The 25,684-nt window shown below is 17.8% G+C and overlaps 1 protein-coding gene across 2 annotated transcripts in view; it reads right to left on the bottom strand.

The window, feature by feature from the left end:
• The window catches only part of LOC726664 (alpha-tubulin N-acetyltransferase), a 37,721-nt gene that overhangs the window by 8,169 nt on the left and 3,868 nt on the right, over positions 1–25,684 (bottom strand). For both annotated transcript variants that reach the window (XM_016917333.2, XM_001122385.5), the window contains exons 2-4: positions 13,470–13,619; positions 12,035–12,206; positions 8,633–8,774 (exon numbers count right to left, since the gene is read on the bottom strand). In XM_016917333.2, the coding sequence (XP_016772822.2) occupies positions 8,633–8,774; positions 12,035–12,206; positions 13,470–13,619 (464 nt within the window). The remainder of the gene's footprint in view (positions 1–8,632; positions 8,775–12,034; positions 12,207–13,469; positions 13,620–25,684) is intronic.

Here is a 25,684-nt window from a genome sequence, read left to right on the forward strand (position 1 = left end):
ATTGAAACAATTTTCAATCTTTGTATCAATTGTTTTTGATAATATATTTCCGGGTAGTATATTCTATGATTTTTAATATTTTTAATATTAATGTAATTTGTCAGAATTTTAAATATATATTGATATAAAATATTTATTTTTTTTTTAATAATAGAAGAAGATCAAACACAAATATTTTCTTTCGTAAATTTTATTCATTTATGCGAAAAATAATAACACATGCTATTACGAGATAATTAATGAATTTTTTTTTATTTGAGAATGTTTTTTGACATATTTTTCGTATGCTGAATCTATTTTTTCATTTGCTATTATTTTATCCGATTCATTTTTCATATAAACGATAATATTTATAAAAAAAAATATTGTCTTTGAAATGTTGTTCTTTTTTATTATTCCTTTTTATTGTTTGTTTTTTTTTTATTATTAAGGAAAGGATATAGATATATATTTAAAATTTTGATTGCATTAATATCGAAAAATATAAAATGTATCATTTTGTCCGAGAATATACAAATAGTATATATTAATTCATTTACAAAAAATTTGTCTCTTATTTTGTATATATATATTGTTTAAAATTATATTTCGAACTATTTCATGCTAAATCAATTACTTTCTATCACAATGTCGGAGATTTTATTAAAATTAAATATATTACAGCTCATATGAAAATGAAAAATATTTAATTCATTATTTTAAAATTAAAAATAGATTTTTAAATTCACGATTTTTATAAATTTTCATAGAAACTATTTCTATAAAAGAATTTTTAACTCTGCAATTATTTAACGTAAAAATTTTTTTCTTTTTTTTATTTAAAAAAATTAATCTTAATATTTTATTTTATTAATAAAATTATTATTTTCGATACAAAAATATTAAAAATATTTTAATATTTTAATATTTTTATATTAATATAAAATATAAGATATAAAATTGTGACTATTTCTAATATTTATTATATGCTACAATTTTAAAATGATTTAAAGAAAGAATAAAAGAATATTTTTATTTTTTTTTATAGCGAAATATAATTTTATTGATATTACTTATTAATATTATAGTTCAAATAATTCTTTTATAGAATTTTGAGAAAAGATTGATTTTTATACATTTTAATCATACATTTAATCTGTGTATGTTGGCATGTACAACGTTTCTTATATTATATAATAGTTATATCATAATTTTATTAATTATATTTCTTATTATGAATAATTGTAAAAAAAGTTGTTTGTACTTGTACCAAAATCGCCATTAAAAATATTCTTTATTATATTTTAATTTTAATTTTTTATTTTAATTTTTTTAATATTTATTGAAATTTTATTGAAATGTTTCAAATATAAAACTTATTTTCATCTTAAACATCAATAGGTAAAGATATCAATTGAATGTAAACACAACAAAATTGATAATAATTAAAATAACAAGTGACATTTTGAAATAATACTGATAAAATCTGTTTAACATTTTGATATTTTCTGGAAATTAAACCATATCCTGTGTATTAAAAATGCAAAACAATAGCTATTAGAAAGGAGAAAAAAATTAATCTCAAAATTATAAAAATGAGCTACTCAAATTTCAATTATAACTCAGAAACAGAAATGGAAAAAAATGGAGATTAATGGAAAATACATTAAATAGAGAAAAGAAAACTTGCAATTAATTTAGAAAAAAAAAACATGATGATTAAATCATAATGATCAAAATTATAAAATAATATGAAAAAATAACATAGTTAGGTGATTCACAATTATCTAATAAACATACAATATTGCAGAACTTGAACTAAGAAATGAAAATTGAGATCATTAAATTTATTGAAATTCCTAAGTTTTTTCCTAATTTATTCAAGTTATAAATATAAATTCGAATAATTGTTAGAAACATTTAAATATTATAATAAACTCTAATTTCTACAACAAAAAAATAAATAAATCAAATTAAAAATATTTTTTTCAGATGTATATATTTATTAAAATTCTCAGGAAAAAAAAAGATTATTACAGATATCAACTAAAAATTGAAAGAAAATTTGAAATTGTATTAAAAGATTTATATATTCGAAATTAAACATAGAATATTAATATTAATATTAATATTAATATTAATCTTACAGAAAAAAAGAATACAAGTAGCATTATTAATCTTACTAAAAGATTTCATAAATCCGTTATTAATATTTTTAATAGAAAAAACCAATAATAAGGAAGTTTATAACATAATAACTATATATAACGCATTAACAAAAATTGAATTTCTGAAAAAGAATAAAGATATAACACAATGCATCAAAATTATAGTCATAAAAATTATTACAACAAATCTCCAATATGCATTAAATATGCAAGTTTACATCTTTCGAATAATAGAAAATATCGTATGCTTCAATTTCGGAAAAAATCATTTTGCTAATTACAAAGTTTGCACTATAAAAACAAAAAAAAAGAGATTATTTTTAATAAATAATACAGAAAAAGATTATTTTTAACAATTAGAATTCTAAAATTATTCCAAATTCCGAAATCGAGCAAATAAATAATACTAAAACAAGCCAACTCAATATATAACAATAATAACAAAATCTATGAAGTTATAAAATTAAATACAAATTAAACATTTAAATAAATAAACAAACATATAAACAACACAGAAAAATTGGAAAAATTAATAAAAAATCTAACCAACTAAATATTAGTTATGTTAAATTTATTAACAAATCTCAATGTTACAGAAAATAATGCAATAGAATAAAAATAGCTATTAAGTTATAAACATATAAATATTATTGTTTTTGTAGAAACGCATGAGATGAATAAATCATATCTAAAAATTTCAAACTATAAATATTACGATACTTTATATCCAAGTGGAAGAGGAATAGAATGAATGATTATTTATATCAAGAAAATATTTAAATATTTATAAATAAAATTATATCAAACAGAAAAAATATACAAGATTACTATCAATGTAAATTACTAAAATGTTAAATTAAATATTTGTATAGTATAAATATTTTATCAGTTTATTTATTATCCACTACATAAACGATAAAAGAGAAAGAATACGAAAAATTCTTCGAATTAATTAATATGAAATTTGTAATATTGAGTGATTTCAATGTGAAATACAGTCATTGAAACTTTAGGACCATAATTCTAAAGATGATATACAATAATTAAAAATCAATCAAAAATATTCTATTCTGGAAAACTTATAACATATTGGCCTATGAGCAATAAAACATTTAATTTATTAGATATTGCAATTGCTAACATTAATCTATCACAGCGAAAGAATTATTTTATTTGTCCTTAAATCTTTTTTTTACGATCTTTGAATTTAATTAAAACATTATAACAAATACAAATATATATAATCTATATCCACGAATAATATTACGGATTGAACAAACTATAAAAAATTCATTAACAATAACAGAAATTGTAAAATATCTAAAAGATGTATAAAAATTAAAAAGAAAATTCAAAATATAAACGCTAACTTTAATAATTACATTAAAAATTTGAACAATGTAGAAATGATAGAGATAGATAAATTATTAGCTATGAAAATGTATAAAAAGATTCAAAAGCAATTCTTATATCTAAAAAATTATAAAAAATTATAAAAATTTTCAAAAATGGACTGAAAATTCCATTAAACGATAGTTTAATTACTAATTTATATATATAAAAATTAAAAAAATCATAAAATAATAAAAAAAGAAGAAATATATGCTATTATAAAAAATTAAAAAATAACAAGACATCAATATGATTTTATAATAATAAAAATGCTAAAGAAAAAAGAAATAAAATATTTAATCATACTATTCAACGATACAGAACAAGATATTTCCGACAGATCTAAAAATTTGCAGAAGTAATATTATTGCAGAAACATAGAAAAAATTTCAAATTGACATCTTTATTATATCTTTTCAAATTTTTTATTTATATTTTTTATTTATTGTTGAAAGTTAAATAAAAATATTTTTGAAGTTTTTGTATTAGAAAAATGATTTAAAGAATAAAATAACAAAATTTAAACAACGTATTTAAAAATTATCTGTTTACTGATTTTAATATTATTAATAAATGTTGTTAAAGATATAATTCTGGAAAAAATATCCAAATTCAAAAAATTTTAAAACTTTAAAAACTTTAAAACTTTAAAATATATAGTGTACATAGAAATATATATTATGTAATTTTTTTTTATTGTCAAATTTATTTTAAACAAAATTGATCCATAAAAATTCAACTATTTTTCAGTTTTAAATTGTAATTCCTAAATCATAAAAAATAAAAAAAAGAATTTTCAGAGTTCAAAAGTTATTTCTTTAGTCTAATAAAAGATCAATTATTTATATAATTAGAGAAAAGTTATACAAAAGAATGTTCCAAAAATGTGACAACTTCATTAATTCGAGATTCCTAAAATAATTTTAAGCAACATTTTTCTTTGCAAAAACATTTTTTTTTTTTACTTTTGTTAACGAATTATTAACAAAAAAAATGCTGATTAATTATGAAATGTGTAGTCAAATTGATGATAGCATTGATTATATATGCCGCCGATTGAACACAAACAAATCTAAGCAATATATGTCGAAAGTATATTGAATATAACAAATATTTTTTTATTAATAAAATTACCTTGAATTATATCACAAATAATGAATAAACTATAATTTTCAATACTCTTTCTACATATGTTGTTTGAACTTGTTTATATTTGATCGATATTAACGAATACTATCATCATAGCTAGGATTAACTATATATTTCATGATTGACCAGTGTTTTTTATTAATAATTCATTAACAAAATCGTAACTAAGTTTTTGCAAAGGAAAATGTATCATTTAAAATTATTTCAAAAATCTTCAGTTGATGGATGTTTTCACATTTTTGAAAAATATAATTTCTTTTTAATTTATTTTTATGCAACATCATAAGGAATAATTTCAAGAATTTTTGAAATAAATAATAATAAATAATAATAAATAAACAATTTTTTTCATTTCAAATATTAGTTTTGTTTTTTATTTCGTAATAATTTAGAAAAATTTCTGAACTATGTGTATAATAATATTTGTTTCGGTCATGTAATATTCGCCATAATATTCTGGAAAGTTAACCAAAAACTTGTTTAACGAAATAATTAATGTATATCAATTTCAAAATGTTTTGTTATTGGATTTATGAATTATCATTATAAAACAGTATATTATTTAATTAATATATTGAAATATTCTGAAAAAAACTACAAGAATAATATTATTTAATGTATATAATGTCCACATATAGAAAAAAACTTTGAAAATTTTAATATTTTACAATATTATACAATTACATCATATACGTGGATGGAATGTCATTAAATTATAATAAAACTTTTTATTCATAATCAATTTTCATCACTAAAATATTACGACATATTTGCTTATGTTATATAAGCTCGATAACTTTTGCTTTTTTACAAAATTTCGTTCATCTATCTCGTTGCTCCATATGTGGAAATCATATTATCATATACGATAATATGTGATATAATAAATTTAGTTAGTTAATATATAATATATCCTATAGTATATCCTATAGTATATCCTAGCCATGATGATAGTATATTAGTTAATAAATTTAGTATGATATAATAAATTTTTATTTTAAACATTTCTTTGAAGAATTTCATTATTATGAAAAATATATTATATATTTTTAAAATTATCTATTCATAAATCAAATTATTTATTATATTCCTTACATGATTTCACTTATTTTATAACAATTCGATAATTATATTTAAAAGTTAAAAATGATAAAGATGAGCTACATCAAGCAATTCTGTTTTATTTTTTTTTTCCATTTTCATTTGTTTCAATATATAATAACTTATCTTATTATTATAAATATTAAAAAAAGATTATTCGTCAAGTAATATACAATGAGAGTCAAAAATAAGTATATACCTCATAAATATAAAATTCTATATTATATTTACAGCAAAAATCAAGATTGTAATAATACATAGTAATTGTTATAGTATGTAATATTTAGTATATAGTATAGTATATAGTATCATCGTATATAAACATACATCTTAGTGATTTACGTTTTAAATGTTTTGAAAGCAAATCAGAAGTAGATTCCTTATGAACGCGTCAAAAATATATATACGCAATTAATCTAAAAAATAGTTGGATAAAGTAGTTTTTTAATTTCTGAATAAGTATGAATTTATATAAATTTTCATTTGTGTTAATTAATTTGAAAATTTAGTACTTAAATAGAATTATATGAATATGAATGAAAAACATACTTTAAAAAAGAAACTTTAGAAGAAATAAAAATACTTATTGTTAAATTAAGAAATGAAGGAAAATCATTTGAATAGAAATAGAGAAAATAGCAAATCGTTATTATGGAACTGTAAAAAGAATCATAGTCAAATATAAAAATATAAAAAATATAAAAAAATTTTCCTCGTTTCAATCATCCGAAAAAATCAAATAAAACAAACTTTTTTAATTACACGAATAAAGTAAATTATATAATAATTATATAATATTATATAATAATTACACTTTGAATAAAATTTCATTGGCTCAAGAAATATCTGAAATATAACAAAAATCTATAAAATGTGAGTACGATTTGTAAATCATTAAATTTTCAAAATACGCATGCCTGTATTCCACACAAGAAATTAGTGATAAATACAAAAAATCAATTGCGATTGCAATTTGCAGAAAAATTCATGAACACTTCACGAACTATTCAGATTTTGGAACACTATGTATTTATTGATGAAAATAAATTAAAAATTTTTGTAAAAAAAAAAAATGTAACAAAAAAAAAATACGAAATTAGAAAAATTTTATTAATACTGTTGAGCATGGTGGAGGTAATATTATAGTTTGAGATAGCATAGCAGCTCTGGAATCAAGAAATTAACTTTTATTAACAATATGATGAATAGATTTTAATATTTAGATATTTTAAAAACAAATGTAATTGCAAGTATTAAAAATTCAGTTTTCAGTTTTTTAAATCTTTTAGCAAAATCAAAACCTTAAACATACAAAGATTGTTAAGCATTGCTTGCAACAAAACGCACCAAATCAACTAAATTTTCTGTCACAATATCCAGATTTTAATGTAACAGAGAAATTGTAGGAGAAATAAAAAATATTAAATTTGAAATTATACACAATAAAAATTACAAATAAGAAAAACCTTAAAATCGAACTATTAAAAATATAAATTGATATTTCTATTTCAACAACATATAATATTGGTTGAATCCATGCCAAAATGGTTAGCTATTATAATTAAAGTTAAAGATGGATTAAAAAAATATTAAATTAATAAATTTTATTATTAAATGAAAATAAATCATTCTTAATTAATTATATATATTCATTTTTAATTTATATTTTTATAAATCTTTAACTATTTTAAGTTATTTAATTATATTTTATATCTCAAATATCAGTTATTAGATTAAATTATGTTTTCTACTTCTAATTTCTATTACTTTATACTTTATGTTTTTCAAATAATTTTTCAATTAATAATATATATGTAATAATTGTTAAATAAATGCTTTATTCTCAAGTTTTTCAATTTAAAGTCAAATGTATATTCACTTTTGATTCTCATTACATATTATATATACAATGAAATCCAGAAATTCTTGTCACGAATCAAATCATGGTACAATGAGGGCTGCATTTAAAATAAAAAAATATTTTTTATTTTATTTCATAATTATTAATTAAAATTTTTTGTGAAAAAAAAATTATAAATTCATTAAGAACTAAATAATAATTAAAAAGACAAGTTTTGTTTGAAAATTTTTTTCCATATATTATAATTGCATGTATTATAATTTGTGAATTATAATACAATATCGAAAAATAATCGAATTTGGACCAAAAAAATAAATAATACATATCTATATGCTTTATATATCCCCAAAGTTCTAAATTTTTTTTAAATTTGCAAGTTGGAGTTTCTTATAAGTAACTTTTTCCTATACATATATATAACTATTTGGCGATTGATTTTAATTTTTAAGTTATTTGAAAAAAAGTTATTTGCAAAGTTAATATTATATTATATTGAATTTTATGTGTAAGTCTACGGCGTACATATCAATATGTACATAATATGCACAAAAAATAAAATTTTCAATCTTATTCAATGTAATTAAATGAATAAATTTTTCTATTTTAATATAAATGGTTGTCTTAGAATTTTAATTTAGCCTAATTCGAATTAAAACTAATTCGTAAAAAAACAGAACTTTTTTCATTTTGGATCTTAGATTTTTTTTAGATGACAAATATTAATAAATATTGTATTATAATATCATATTGTATAATAGATATATAATAGATATCGATTCATTATTCAAATGTATGTAAATTCAATAGAATTTTTCGAAACGATTATTATTTAAAAAATATTATTAATAAAATTCTTTTTTGTAAAATATTTTTCAATATATAAATATTTATACTTCTAATAATGTTTATAACCTTTAATAATAAGCTATTAACTTTAGAAATTTAAAGAAGATTAAGAATGAAAAAAAAAAAAAATACTTACCGTCGTCAAAAAATCCTTGAAAAACAACAAATTTATTGTTTTGTGGAATAATCTTCGTAAGAGCATAGTGTTTGCTTAAAAAGGCTAAAAATTTCTCTGAAGGTCTATCGATTGCTAATTTCACCGGTCTAATATTCTCTTCCTGAAAATTAAAAATAGCATTTAGTAATATGAAGTTATTTCTAATTATTAAAATTAATTTAATATAAATATAAAAAATAGAAATTCATGTTTTTTTTCAATAATTATTCATTTTTCATTTTTTTTTGTTTTTACAAAATGCTTAAATAAATGAATTTATTAAAGAATTTAAATGAATTTAATTATTTTTTGAGGTATTTTCGAGCGTAAAACTCATGTATAATGATGTTTTGTCACATCAGATTTTTCTTTAAGATAATTAATTAGTTTATTATCATAATCTAAACATTACTACTTCTTATCAAAAACAAATCAATGTTTTAAACAAATAAGTATTTTCCTTTGATATTAAATATATACACCATTTTTTAATATTTTTATATAATATTTTTATATAAATACAAAATAGGAATCTAGTTATTATTTGAGAATCAATTGAAATTAATTATTTAGATAATTACAATTATATTTTCTATTTCATATTCTATTTAGATAGAATATAATATATATTTATAATATAATAAAAATATTGTATTTTAGAAGATGTAACAATTAATATAGATATACATGTCATTATATTTTTATATAATATAATAAAAGATTAAGAAAAATAAAAATTATTATAATATTATAATATTTATATTTAATATTTTATTTCAACTTTATTTATATAATTTTATTTTTTGACTTTTTTTAAATTTCAATAATTAAATAAATAGACTATGAATTATTTAAATATTTCTTGGACGTTATTTATTGAAAAAAAATAATTTATAAGTTAATTTAAAATAAAAATAAAAAACTAATAATAAAAAAAGCTAATAAAAAAAAAATAATAACAAGTTTTAAAGTAATATTAAAAATATATAATTTCATAGCCAATTAACATGAAACTTGAAAGAACAGTAAAAAAAAGAAAATAAATCTTTAAAAAAAATCTTATATAATTATTAAATATATTTAAGCTTTATATATTTTATTATCGATATTAATAAAAAATTAATAATATCATAATAATATTTTTAATATCATAATATCACAATAAATTTTAGGTATCAGATATGACTAATATAATTATTTTCATTCATAGAAATCGATAGCCGATTTCACTTCAATTCTTATCATAAAGAACCGCAAATATTCTAAAGGCGACCATAGAGACCATTTTTAAATTACTTCATTATTATTGATTTTCTATTCAAAGTATGCCCAAAGTATAATAACATTTATATGCAATATGCTTTTATTTGCATTTTTCATTTTACAGGATATCATACAATATTAATATTGATTTGATAAATCAATATCTTCAATATTTTGAGAATGGATGATTTGAGAATGAATGAATTTTTTGTAAATTATAAATGGGAGATTCTAGATATTAAAGCAGATATAGATAAACATTTACTACTCAAAATAAAAATTAACACTACTGACATGATTATAATAAACTATTATAATTAATTACAATAAATTATTGTATTAATGATATTTAGATAGACAATATATTAATAACATCTGCAGTTTTCAATGTATAGAATCAAAAATTTTTTATAAATATTTGAAAAATTAATAAATATCCGAACCTAAGATTTTAGATTTTATCTCTTTTTTCCTATTCATTCTCTTCTTTTTTAATTTCTTTTTTAATTTTGATAATTTCTTTGATAATTTGGTCGATAAACTTCGATTCAATTACAAAATATCTTACAAGAAATTAAAGAAATGAGTATCAATTGGTGAACATAGAAGAAATAGATTATATGAACATTTAAAGAGACATGATAAAAAAAAAGCTAGCCATTTTGTTTAAGAAAGAAATTCGTATTCGATTACAAGATTTTGGTCTGTGCATTGTTTCAATTTCATGAAAAAATAAAAAATATCATGGAATTTGTTTAATATATTATTTAAAGTTATTAAAAATTTAAAACGATGTAGAATGAAATATATTTCATTTTAATATATAAGAAAATATAAAAATATAATATTTATATTAAAACTTAATAATAATAATAAATAAATTTTTGTTTAAGAAATGCTAAAATTTAATAATCTTTCTATAGATCTTTTATAGGAAATTCATGTTAAAAATTCAGATAGTCAAATATTTTTAAACTAATTTTAAAATTGTAAAATATAGATTTTTTATAAAAAGAAAATCAATCTTGAATATAATATATTAAATGTAATATATTGAAGTGTAAGAAAGAATATCTCATATATTTAATAAAAATTTGAATTTTGTCAACTAACATCTGTCATTGGATTAATATATATATAATATATTATTTATATTAGATAATGATAATATATATGATAATGATAAATATATAACATATTTGATTATTGAATGTTGTTTATCTATTTTTTTCTAATTTCAAAAATATAAATACTTTGTAATTAATATTAATGTAAATCTTTTACAAAATAATAAAAAAATAATAATAAAAATAATAAATAAATATTTTTTTGCTAGTAATAAGTTCTATGTAAAATGTCCTAAGTCGAATTAACAAGCTTTAATTGTGAAAAAATACCATATCAGAAAAATCATATTAATTAAATATTACATAATTAATTTAATATGAATAAATAAAATGTTAAATAATAATAAATATCGAATAAAAAAATTTTTTATTTTCTTTTGTTCTTTCTTTTTTTTTTCGCAATTTCAATATTGACAACAGTGAATAAAATAAAATATCTATCCTAAAGAAATTTGAGTTTCTTTAATATATTAATAATTTTCAATAAGATTAAAATAATATGCATATCTTTATCACATATGTATGTACAATAATAACGCATTTATTTCTTATTAAATATAATTTAATAAGATATTAAATTATTTTTCTTATTAATTATATTTTTATTTTACTAACAATGTGAATCATCGTAAATGAAAATTGAATTTTTTTTATTTATATTAAACAAATTTTAATTCTATTGAAATTCTGAAATTATTATTTAACTTTTTTCCTATTCACATGACTTTTCTATCAAAAAGTATTTATTTTAAAACTATAGATTTTAAAACTATCATAAATTACTCATGATAGCTCAAACTAAATTAAAATATTATTTTTATTATTAATCATTATTGGTCTTAAATGTAATCTTTATGCTTCTTTATTATATTCTTTTTATATATAATACTGAATTTTATATATGCATTCGATATGAGATTGAAATCATTCATTTTATACATTAATTATATTATACATATACATTAATTGGAATAGTTGCATAACTACTTACGGAAAGCATATGCTGATAGAGAATATTTCCAAGGCCCATGCGCTGTCGTGATTCATGAATATAAAAGTCCAGAATGCATCTAGGTTTTAATTGATAATGAGCGCCAGTCTCGTCAAACATGAAAAGATTTTTCGATCCAGTTTTTAACAGTCCCACTACACTGCCCAGTCCGCTGTAAAATTATAAGAAATTTGTATACGATGATGATTCATCCATGATTGTAACTCACACGAGATTTGCGTTATAACACATAAAGCAGAATAAAATATTTGAAATATGTTTTGCCGTATTTGATTACTAATAAAAGTAGTCTATCATGTCACTGTTGAAATTTTTCTCAGTATGTGAAATTTTTGCAATATATGAGATTTTTTTAGGAAAAGAAAATATTGAAAAATATAATATAATAATTTAATAATTTTATTTAAATTTATCAATACTAACAACTAATAAAAGATTTAATAAAATAAATTTTTTTATTTTGCTAAAGAATATATAAAAGAAAGAAAATTAAATAAAATTTTTTTAATTTTTTGATAATTATTAGATAATTATTATTATATAAAATAAAATAATTAATTATTATTCCAAGATTTTTTTATTAAACAAAAAATTATATTTATATAATTATATCAAATTTAAATAATTTTGAACGATCTTTAATCAAGTTAAAATTTGTTTATGATTGATTTATGTTTATATATATAATTTTTTTTTTAAAAATTCAAAACTAAGAAATAGAATAATAAATATTTTAGATTATAAAAGTTATTTTTTTCATTATATATATATATATTATATATCTGTATGTATATTAAACAAAAATGAGTGTATTTTAAGTATCATTTTTCATCATATATTCAAAATTTATATTAATATCTATTATATTTTTAAATTTAATATTATTTAAATATTTAATATTATATTCATTTTGTTACTAATTTAAACTTGAATAATAGATTTTGAATATCCAACGAAAAGATTTTGTGAGGATAAGAAAGCTAAATTCTTTCAGAAAAGATATCTCATATATTGATCGTTCGACCATATTATACACTATGAATTTCCTCGAAAATGTAATAGCTCCTTTCTGACTATTTCTTTGAATAAATTCCGCTTTCTGCGAGATTTGTGGTTTATCCACGCTTTTATAATAAATAATTAATAAAATAGTAACAATTAATAAAATTTATCTAAGCACGAATATTTTATATTTTTTAAAATATATATTTTTTTATTTAATAGATAATAGCATTTTTCAACTGAATTATTTTGCATTATTTTATTTTATATATTATTACTTATTTTTTTTATTAAGATTAATTTTTTTTTTAAATTAAGTTTCTCAATTTTTTTTATTATATTCCATTATAAATCATTTATTCGATTCAATTTAACAAAAAATAACGAATGAAAGAAATTTAAAAAAACTTACTTATTAGCTTCATTATCCATTAATAAATAAACTATATGATCCGTATCTCGAAGTTTTAAGGCGCTAGTTATTGGCTTATTCAGACCTTGAGCCCTGGCAGAAGCCTCTCCCATATCATCAAGAATTCTGCTCAATTGTCTTTGACATTCGCTGAAACAAGAAAATTTTTTATTAATTAAAAAATTTACAATATCCATTTGATATATAAAAAACAGTATAAAATAGCTACTTCAAATAAAAAAAAATTACATATATAATACATATTTTGCAATGCTGCAATATAATATATAATAGAAATATAATATATATATAATATATAATATACAATAGAAATGAAAATATTAAATATTAAATATAGCAAATAGTAATTACAATTTTCAATCAGTTTATTTATGAATTCACAAGCGTTAAAAATTGTAAAATTTAAAGACACGTTAAAGCTTTTTAGAAATATGTTTAAAAAAATATGTTATAATAAAATATATGTTTATAATAAAAAATAGATTTAAATAATTTTGAGGGAATTAATATAAAGATAATTGTAATATAATATTATAATACTATATTTTCATTTGTATGATTAAAATTATTACATTACTTGAATAATATTTATATATTTATGTATTAATAAAAATTAAAAAATAAATTAAATATTAATTCTTTATATTTCTTATTCTCTACAATTAATAGATTGAAATTAAAAAATAAACATAAAGAGATAGCAGTTCATCAAGGAATTTTATAAGGAATCAAAAAAATCTTTTTTGTGTATATAATTAATTAAAATTAATATTAAATAAATTTAAAAAAACAAAACACAAATTGTAAGATAAAAACTTATTTTAGTCAAATTTTATTTTTAATATTTATTTTTAATAAATATTATTTTATTATTTTATTATTATAAATATAAATTTTTAATAAATATTTAATAAAAATAATAAATATGATAATAATAATCATAAATTTTGTGATATTTTAGTAAAATTGGATAAGTTTATAATTGTTATATTTTTTTATATTTTATAATTATCACATATAATATTAACGTGACATTCGAAAATCAAAAACAAAACTTATTCTATGTCTGTTTCTGGTATATTTTCATGATTTTTTACATTAATTTTTTTTTATTTAAAAAAAAAAACTTTCTAATTGACATTTAATATAATCATTATTAATATTTACATTAATAATTACATTATTAATATATTAATAATATAATTTAATATAATCTCACAAATTAAGATTTAGAATTGTGTTGGCTATTTAATTACATTATATTTCACAAAACAAACATTACATTATATTTCAAAAAAATTTTAATTAATTTGGAAAAATATTTTGAAATTTATTATATTAAAATAATTATTCTATTATCAATAGTTAATTTGTTTTTCAATATTGTTAGTAAATATAAGTATCACTTTTTTTTCTGATAGATAATAATTTCAATGTTTATATTTATTGAAAAAGTAAAAAAAGTATATATATATATATGTACGTATGTATAAATCTTATATTTAAAATAAAAATTTATTATATTAATATTAGTTGAAAAATTTACAATCTACTTGATTTTTCATTAATTTCTGTTGATTTATTTAAGATTATTATTAGAAGATGATATTTACTTTTTATTTCATTTTATAATATAAATTTATCTAAAAAATTATATGATTAATTTAAGTTCAATATTTTTTATAATTTTTATTTATTTAATATTTATATAATATTATATGATTTATATAATATATGCGCAAAAAAAAATATATGATTAAAGTATTTATGATGAAAAAAAATGAATTATTTGTTTTTAACAATTTAATTTCAATTTCAGAATTATTTATTTTAACTGTAAGTTGTAAAGTGTGATTTACAACTTAAATAGCACGAAACAACTGCTCCACTTTTAACTTTTTTTTTTTTTCTTCTTTTTCTTTTATAATTATCATTAAAAAAAATACTATTCTTTTTTTTTAGATTTTTCTCTATTTTTGTTGCGATAAAATATATATTAAACATTAAATATTAAATATAACAAAACATTAAGATATAATAAATTTAATTAAAGATATATTATATTTTAATGTTATAATGTAAGACAGAAAATTGACAAAATTTTTTATATATTTATTTCAATTAAAGTAATAAAAAATGTTTAAATTTGCTAAAAAAGTTCTGAGATATTAATAAAAAAAGTCTCTTTTTTTATAACTTATAATTATATACATAAAATAATGCAGATTAAAACATTTAGCATTATGTTAGTTGAAACTTAGAAATAAAATTGAATATATTTAATATATTATAAATATTTATTATTTATAATTATATATTATAATTATAAATATATTTATAATTCATTTATGATAAATGTCAAGACAAAATAATAAATAATAATATAAAATAATAAATTTTATATATAATATTTAAAAATAATTTTTCTAAATTTTTATGTTTATTTTAATTACAGATATATTTTTCAAGTTTTTATTTTGAGATTATGATTATGAAAATGATTAATTTAAAAATTATTAATATTAAAAATATATTAATTTTAATTTAATTTAATATTTATTAAGGAAATTAAAATATTTCAAGATATTAAAAATACATGAAATAATTTTTTTAATTGATTCATTAAATATATAAATATATGTGAAATTCAATATAATAACAAATTTTTTTTCAAATATCTCAAAAATTAAAATCAAACATTAAAGCTAATTACATATAACAGCTCAGAAATTTCAATTAAACTTGTCGCATATATATAAAAAGCTATCGACTGTGAATGTATGTGAAAAAGATAACAATTTAGTAGTTGGAAATAGATAGTCAGAGAGAGGATAATTGAAATAATTATTTAAAAATTATTTATTATGTAGATATTAATTATATAGATATTGAATGAAGTTGCAAAAAAAACTTTCTATTTTTTTTATTTCACTATTTTTAAATATATTATAAATGATATTTTAAATAATGTTTATAGATTTAACTAGTCAGTCTTAGTCTTTCAAGAAATACTTTTTTAAAATAAGTCACATAGTTCATTAATTAACAATATAATATAAGAAAACCTTTCTGAAATTATTATGAATTAATATATAAATATATATTCTAATATAAATTCTATAATAATAATACAAATGCTATAAATTCTTCTTATATATCTTTTTCTACTTTTAATTCTATTATATTATATTATATATATTATATATATATTACTATTAATATGAATTATATAAATTACATTATATATGATGATACACTAATTCTCAACTTTTTTCTAAAATTTCTATATGATTTTGTAAATTTTAATTATAATAATTTTCAATACATAAAAAAGAAAGTACAAATATGACATTCATTTTATTTTTTAGTATTTTAGAATAATAATAAATTTAACAAATAAAAAAATCAAAAAAGTTTGAGAAATTTCATATAGAATATGCTGTACAAATATAAATGATTTTAGAACTTTTAATTTTTTTTATTTTTTTTTTAAATATAAATAAAATATATGATTTGAATAACATAAGATACTATTATCATTTTTGAGCAAAATATTAAAATTAAATTATTACTAGAAACATTTTACTAATATAATAATATAATAATATAATATAATAAACAGTATTAAATATAATAAATCAATCACAATTAGATAAATAATTTATTTTGTTTTATAATAGCTGCATATAAATTCTGCTTTCTGGATTCATATAATTATAATATATTCATAATTAGTATAATAAACAATTTATCTCTAATTCGCTTTAAAATACTTGAAAAATTTTAATTATATTGTTAAGTATTCAGTTAAATATCTTATATTTTTATCAATTTATTATTTTATTTTTTTTTATCATATTATAATCAAAAATAGAAACTTCAAATTTTTATTAATATATTAAAACTATGATTATTATAACATGATTTATATTTTCTATTCCTTAAAAATAAATTAAACTAATTTCATTTGAATAAGCGTATAAAAATATTTTATTACAATTAAAATATAAAAACATTAAACAAAAGAAAAATACCAATAACAATTGAAAGACAATTAATCGTCATAACATTTGAAATATTATGTATAATAATAAAATTATCGATATTATGTATTAATTAAAATATATATAATAAATATTAAAATATATATATTTTAATTAATAGATATATTTTTGAAGAATTATTTATATTATTTATATTTTTAAAAAAAAAGTTTCTGTTTAAGATATTAGATTAATATTGATTTTTAAATAGAGATCATTTCAACAAATAATTATTTTTAAGTAAATTTTAGATATTTAATAATTGTATTTAATAATATTTAGTAGTTTAATATATATATATCATTGTCGATTTTTCTATTTTTTTAATTTATAAAATATCACTATTACTTATATGATTATATTATATATATTATATGATTATATATATATTTATTAAATATTATTATTTATATATTAGATTTTTTTTCGCTTAATTATAAAATATGTTTTCACAGCTTCCTTTTTTTCAAATACAATTCATAAATCGATTACATAGCGATTATACATCGACACTTCTAAATTAGTATCTGAGTCATCAAAACTCGACTACGTTTGTTTCTTTGTTTCTCCTATTGTTAAACTGAAAAAAATTGAATACTATGCGAAGAATTAATTTCACATTCAATGATCGATAAATAACAAGTTAAAATAGTATTAACTATGATATCAAGATTTATATATATACAATATACAAATTATTTTTATTACTATATTATTATTATATTTATACACTACTATTACTATATTATTATCACATAAGTCAACTTTTATTTATGTTTATCAACTTTTTATTTATGTTATTTATGTTTTGATCATTACAAATTACCTCAAATAATGAAATTAATTATTATATATGTTATATATATTATATATATTATTATAAATTACTTCGTAATAAGAACCAGTTCCAACATTGAACCAACCCAAAGCTATTTACAATGCAAATATTGATAAATTATCTTAAAGGCAATATCATACATTTAAATAAATGATTGAGCACCACGTAATTATAAGATAGGAAATATCTATACGTTTCTGAGAATATAAATAATAAACTATTTTACAAATAAATTTTCCAAAAATCAAAAATATTAAGCAAGAATTAATTCGTTATGATTAATTCATGACAATTATAATTATCCAGTTTTATTTTTATGCAGTTTATAATTTATAATTTTATAATTTTTATAATTTTTCTAAAATTTGATAGCTGTATTTTCAAAAAACATTTCTGATTGACATACAATTTAAAAGAATTAAGAGGGAATAAAGATGAATTCTGAATCTAAAATTAATTTTAAGATATAGAGTGTCCCAAAATTAATGCAAGATTTGAATTTGCCGCCATTTTTGCATTAAGTTGTTGGCAACTCTGAAAAAAAAAACAGTTTGACAGCTGAAAGTTTAGGGTTAGTAAAAATGGAGCGTTACAACATACGATACAACAACGTGTCTTCATTATTGAACAATATTTTAAAAATAATATAAGTTTGGCGGCCGCAGTTCGAAAATTTTATACAAAATATTCATATACATTTTCATCTCGATGGCTTTGTTAATCGCCAAAATTGCCATGTTTGGAGTTCGGAGAACCCATGTGTGATTAGCGAAAAACAAATACACCCACAACGTGTCACTGTTTGGTGCGGATTTTGGGCAGAAGGCATCAGAGGCTAGTCAAGCAGCAACTGTTAATGGTGCTCGATATCGCGACATGATAACTTCTGCCGAAATTGAAATAAAAATTAAATTGAATATTAATGTGACTAATATGTGGTTTCAATAAGAGTGCCACATGCCATACAACCAATGAAACAATTCAATTACTGCATGAGACATTTCTTTCGTTTCGGTGATCAGAATTGACCCTCTAGATCATATAATTTAACACTATTAGATTTCTTCTTATGGAGTTATTTGAAGTCAAAGGTCTATGTTAATAATCTCATAACCACACGTGCCCACAAGAGGAAATTAAACGCTGCATTAACGAAATTCAGCCACAATTATGCAGAAAGATCATGAAAAGTTTCGACGAAAGGGTGCGTATGTGCCAGAAAAGCCGTGGAAGTCATTTTCCCGATGTGTTATTCCATAAATATCCTAATAATTCCATAAAACCCTATCCTATATACTTTATGATTCACTTAAAAAATAAATATCTAAAGACTAAAAACTCTCTTTTATATTTAATTCAAATCTTGCGTTAATTTTGGGACATCCTTTATTTGTTCGCGAGTATTATTGCTCGTAAGATTTATAAACAGCTTATTCGAAGAAATTCCTCATAGAAATTTTTTTCTCTTATTAACACTCACAAATTTCTATTAAGCCTAAACAAAGAATGATGCTATCTGAGAAGACTATCGTTTTTGAAAGTTTAGTTGATGATATATTATACTTATAATTTTGATACATGTATATTTTTTGATACACTTCAATCTGTTGGAGCGGAAGTCCAATTCCAAGGGTAACATATTGGCTGTCTCAACGACAACTAACATCATTTTAATTCGAAAAATTTTCCTCTAACTTGGAAGTATCGCGAGTCAGGCACTAACCATGATATTATTATTATGCTGTGCTGAGAAATCCTCTCAATTAAACTAAGAAGATTTTTTGAAGACACGAGCGTTATTAGTAAGTTTCATAATAATCACGTCTGATTGCCGAATATAATTTATACCATAGATAATTTATTCTAATATCACATTATATATAATAATCGTGGCTATCGGACACGAGTAATCAATAATACATTCCACTCATCATTAAAAAATATACTACTTGCTATGACATCTGTTGAAGGACATTCTACAAATATTAGTTATTAGCTTACGTTCACTATCATCATTACTACTCAATACTACTGTTGCAGTCGCAAACAATATTAATTAATTAAAAATTGTTAATAATATTGAATTTTGCTTACAGATATAATTAACACATTAAATATTGCTTACACAGATTAATATAATTGTTCTCACATTATAAGTTATTGCGTCATCAAATATAATATAAATAATATAATATCAAATATAAATAGAATATTCGATACAATAGTAGTAATATCGATTCTAGTATCCATAGAATATTTCAAATAAAATCGATTATTATAATGGTTTAAATCGATTACTATAATGATTGATTATCCATTTCTCAATATTTTAATAAAAGTATAATTTGATATAATTTAATACAAGAATTTATTATTCTTAATAAATATACATATTTATTAAACGATGCATATATTTATTAGTATACTGTGCATCCCATGACCAAACGAGCTGAAATTTTGAGAGGTAAAATAAGAGAAAGAAGGAGAAGAAATCCTGAATATAAAATTTTAGTTCGGATTTTTATTATTTTAGATATTAATAAAAAAAAATTTTGACATAATATATTGAATTTTATATAGTATATTTATTGACAATATATGCATCAAGCAATATTCAATTTCTTATTTATTATTTATATAAACATGGCATCCAAATTAAATTATTTTTTTTTTTTTTTATTTTTGTTTTTTATTTTTTTTTCTTTTCATTTCCGCATCCAAAATTTATAATTAAAAAATCAATTTTAAAGGCTAAAATAAGTACAAAAAATTTAATAAAAATGTATACTGAGATTTATTTATTAAATTATAAACAATTTAATTATAACAATTTAATATAAACAATTAGTTTATATGGAGTGAAATAGAAATGGCAATGTGATACAAATTTTATTTTTATTTCATTTCATTTAATATGAATTTAAATTGTTTATAACTTAATAAATATAAGACCTTCACAAATATATCAATAACAAAATGAATAAATACTCATAATAAATTCATAATTGTTATTGATAAAATATTTAAATTGCTATAAAAAATTGCTAGCAGTTATATTGATACTGAATTGTTCTTAGTAAATGAATATATATATTTCTATAAAATAAATATAATTAAATGAATATGAAATGGAATTATTACAATCATGATACAAATATTTTTAAATCTATTAAAATATATATTCCATTGCATTAGATCCGAAAAATTTCATTATATCACAATTCATTTTATTATCATAAATTTTACAAAAATATAAATATAATTTTTTTTATAATCTATAATGTTTTAAAAATTAAAAAATAATACTATTTTATTTTTGAATTAGAAAGAATAAAATAGAAAAATTATTTATTTACTTTCATTACTATCATTTTATGAATCAAAATTTTTTTTCCTTCATTGTTCTCAAAATATTTACATTCATTTAAATAAAAAATTATCAATTTTAAAAATTTCAATTTTAAAATCAACATTAAATATATGATTTTGTATACAATGAAACATAAATAATCCATTAAAAAATTTCATATTCCATTGTGTTAGACATAAAATTTATTTTCTCATTATCACTTGAATCTTAGAATACATGCAAATTCAATTGCTAATATGTATATTTCTCTGAAAACTTTACATAATATTTATCATATCGCGTAATATGCAAAATAATCATAAGCAAATATAAATTTATTCTTCTTTTTAAAAACATATTATTTATTACCATATGTTCGTACAAATAAAACTCAGACTCTATTAGAATATTTTCAGATAAATAAAAATTATAAATACAATTGGGATAATCTCAAAACTACATTAATATAATCATTAAAAATTTATCAGTCATTTTTCACATACGTATTAAAATTGTCATTAAAGTTTTATCAATATTATTTCATTGTATTGGATATATAAAATCCAACAACTTAAATCAATTAACTTTTATTTCTTTTTGAAGAGGACATCATTGCAAATTAATAAAATGTTAAATGAAGCAATTCAATAAAAAAAAAAATAATAAAAAAGTATACAAAAAAAATTTCAATGCTATTTTCACAAAAAAAAAAAAGATTATTTTCATGAATATATATTGAATATGTTTATCGTAAATCTTTACAATAATATATATATAGATTATATCATTTATTAAAAAATAGGATTGTGTTAATATTTGTTGGATAAACTCTATGATTGCCTAGAATATTTCTCTATTCCACATCTTTCTCCTAATTATTTTATATATAATAAGTTTTTGAGATATTTACAAATTAAGAATTGTTACTAATATTAATTCTATATACATATATATATATTTATAATTATATACATATAGTAATATTACATATATATGTGTATATATAATAATAATAATAATAATAACAATAATAATAATAATAATAATAACAACATATACAATAATTAATATTAATAATAGTACATATAATAATATTTATAATAATATTATACAATATAATATACAATATAATATATTAATTATAATATAATAATTATAATTAATTATATTAATAATTAATTATAATATAATAAATTTCAATAATGATGATGATATCAAATCATACCTGATTCAGTTTTTTGCTAATAAAAACCAGAAGTTTTATGAACGTGGGATTATGATGCTGCCTGAAAGATGGCAAAAGATCATTGATCAAAATGGGCAACACATTACAGAATAAAGTTATTTAGTTCCATGAAAAAATTGTCTTTGATTTTCTAAAAAAAATCCGCAATTACTTAGTTGCCAACCCAATAATATTATGTTTGATTAATTTTGAATCGCTTGAATATTCTGAAATAATACAAAAATGAAATAATACAAAAAAATGCTTCAAAATTATATATATATTTGTTTATATCAAATAGTTCTGTTTGAATAATTATTGAAATGTTGTTTGAAACATTTTTTTTGTACCATTCATATTTTTTGATTGAAGATATTTGAATGATTCGAAATATATTTTGACTATATATATATTTTCGCAGAATATTTTTGAAGATCGATTCTTTCAAAGAAACCAAAATAAACACAAAAGATATTATATAAAAATGTCAATTGAAATTTCTTATTTATTAAGATATAACTTATAAGCAATTTAAATTTGCATTAGTTAAAATGAGACAAAAATAAATATAATATGAAGATATCTTATTTTATTTAAATTTAAATTGCTTATAATTTCTTAATTAATATTTTAATGAATATTTATATTTTTTTCTGATTTTTTAATCGATTTTTCAAAAATATTGTACATATAATATTGAATATATTAATATTCTGATTCTAATAAAATAATCGATTTTTCTGAAAAATATTTTTTCTTATAGATAATGTCAGATAATGTTTTTTTTTAATTCATCAATCATAGTTATCCAAAATCAGATTAAATATAATATCAAAAACTTTTATTATTAATGAGAAAATAAGATAAAATAATTTCTTAATTATTTGTTCCAATTGCTATATTTAATTATATTTATTTAAAATTGATAAAGAATCTTAAAAATATTTAGCTCATATATTAACTTTCAAAACTTTAGATTAACTTTAAATTAAAAAATTATGTACTAAACTATATCAAATATAAATCCAATACAAATGCATATTTATTTGCATATTAATTTTTCAATATCAAATAATAATGATATGATATATTTAAGATTAAAATTTATTTTCAAATTCAAAGAAAAAAGAGTAATATAGAATTATATAATTTTTTTATATTGTCGACATGTTTTAAAATTATATAAGAGAGAAATTAGATTTTCATAACATTTCATAATTTTTAAAATAGAAATTTTTATTTATTCGAAATGATAATATATTCTTATAAGTATTTTAATTTATTGGTTTAAAAAAACTAAATACAACTAAATATAAGAATATTTGTATATAATAATGTAAATATTACATTTATATTAAAAATATTACATTTTATCAAATTAATTAATAGATAATACTCTTTGATTAATCATATTTAATTATCATAATTAATTATTATAATTGTTATAATATATGATATTAAATATTATCTTTATATATTAAATAAAATTTTCAAATTATATCTAAGATATCTATTCTTTAATACATTGATGTATTATATGATGTATCATTATATATTGTTTGAAAAATACTGATTGTAAATGTAAATAGATGTAAAATATGTGAAATTTAATCTTAATTAAACATTAATAATATAATTTTAAATTGATACAAATGTAATACAAAAACTAGAGCAATATATATTAAAAAAATACAGAAAATATTATTCTCTTCATTAATTTCAAAAATAGTCATTTAAGATTTTAAAATTATAAAAAGATTAATTTATTTAATTTATAGGATTTATGATGGATACGATAGATATAATTATAAACTATAAAAAATTATAAAATAATATGATAATTATATAATTAAATAAAATTTTATAGACTAAAATATTTAAATTGATATATGACTATTATGAATATGAGAAGTCCATATGGAATTAACAATACGATCATATCTTTTGGCTTTAACAATTAAAGCTTGTGAAACTTATCAATTTCCATTCCAAACTTATCCAAAAGCTATTTAAAGTATAAAAAATCATAATATCTGAAATCTTATCCAGAGAAACCCAAATATTGAGAAATAATGAAACCATTTAAGCAATTTTGTTCCAGTTATTGAAAACATGAAAAATTTTAACATTCGAATCTTAAGAAAAATATTAGAATAACGATAGAATCTAATAAAAATACTCAGAGGATTTTCTATATGTATTAAACATATATATAAAATTTAAAAATTCTAGTCAGTTAATAATTTATTTACATAATTTATTTATTAGAGACCTAATTAAAAATATGAGTTAGAATTCGAGAAATTAAATCTATCTGAATAAAAATATGAAATATGAAATATAAATGAATAGTGTATATTCTAATAAAATATTTCGAATTTTAGATTTCTTTAATTAAAATTCATAAAAAATATTGAATAATTTTAATCTTATTATCTGGATTTAGATAATTTTATTGAGAATATTTTTAATCAAATCTTTTAAATTCTAGTTTAAATAGTTCTAAGTTATAATTATATATTTCAATTCTAAGGATTCTACTATTTTGACCGAAATCTTTTATGCTTTAAATAATTCTAAATAAAATAAATTTTGGATTACGTTTTATTTAATTAATTCACAAATTTTAAATGATTCCAAGATTCTTCAAATTTTGAATCTAAAAATTGTTATAATGTTAGTAGTGCTGACACATTCTCTCGAATTCTGAATATTTCTTATGGACTTTCTTAGCTTTAG

The sequence above is a fragment of the Apis mellifera genome, linkage group LG7 (assembly GCF_003254395.2).
Source record: "Apis mellifera strain DH4 linkage group LG7, Amel_HAv3.1, whole genome shotgun sequence".
Classification (NCBI taxonomy): Eukaryota; Metazoa; Arthropoda; class Insecta; order Hymenoptera; family Apidae; genus Apis; species Apis mellifera.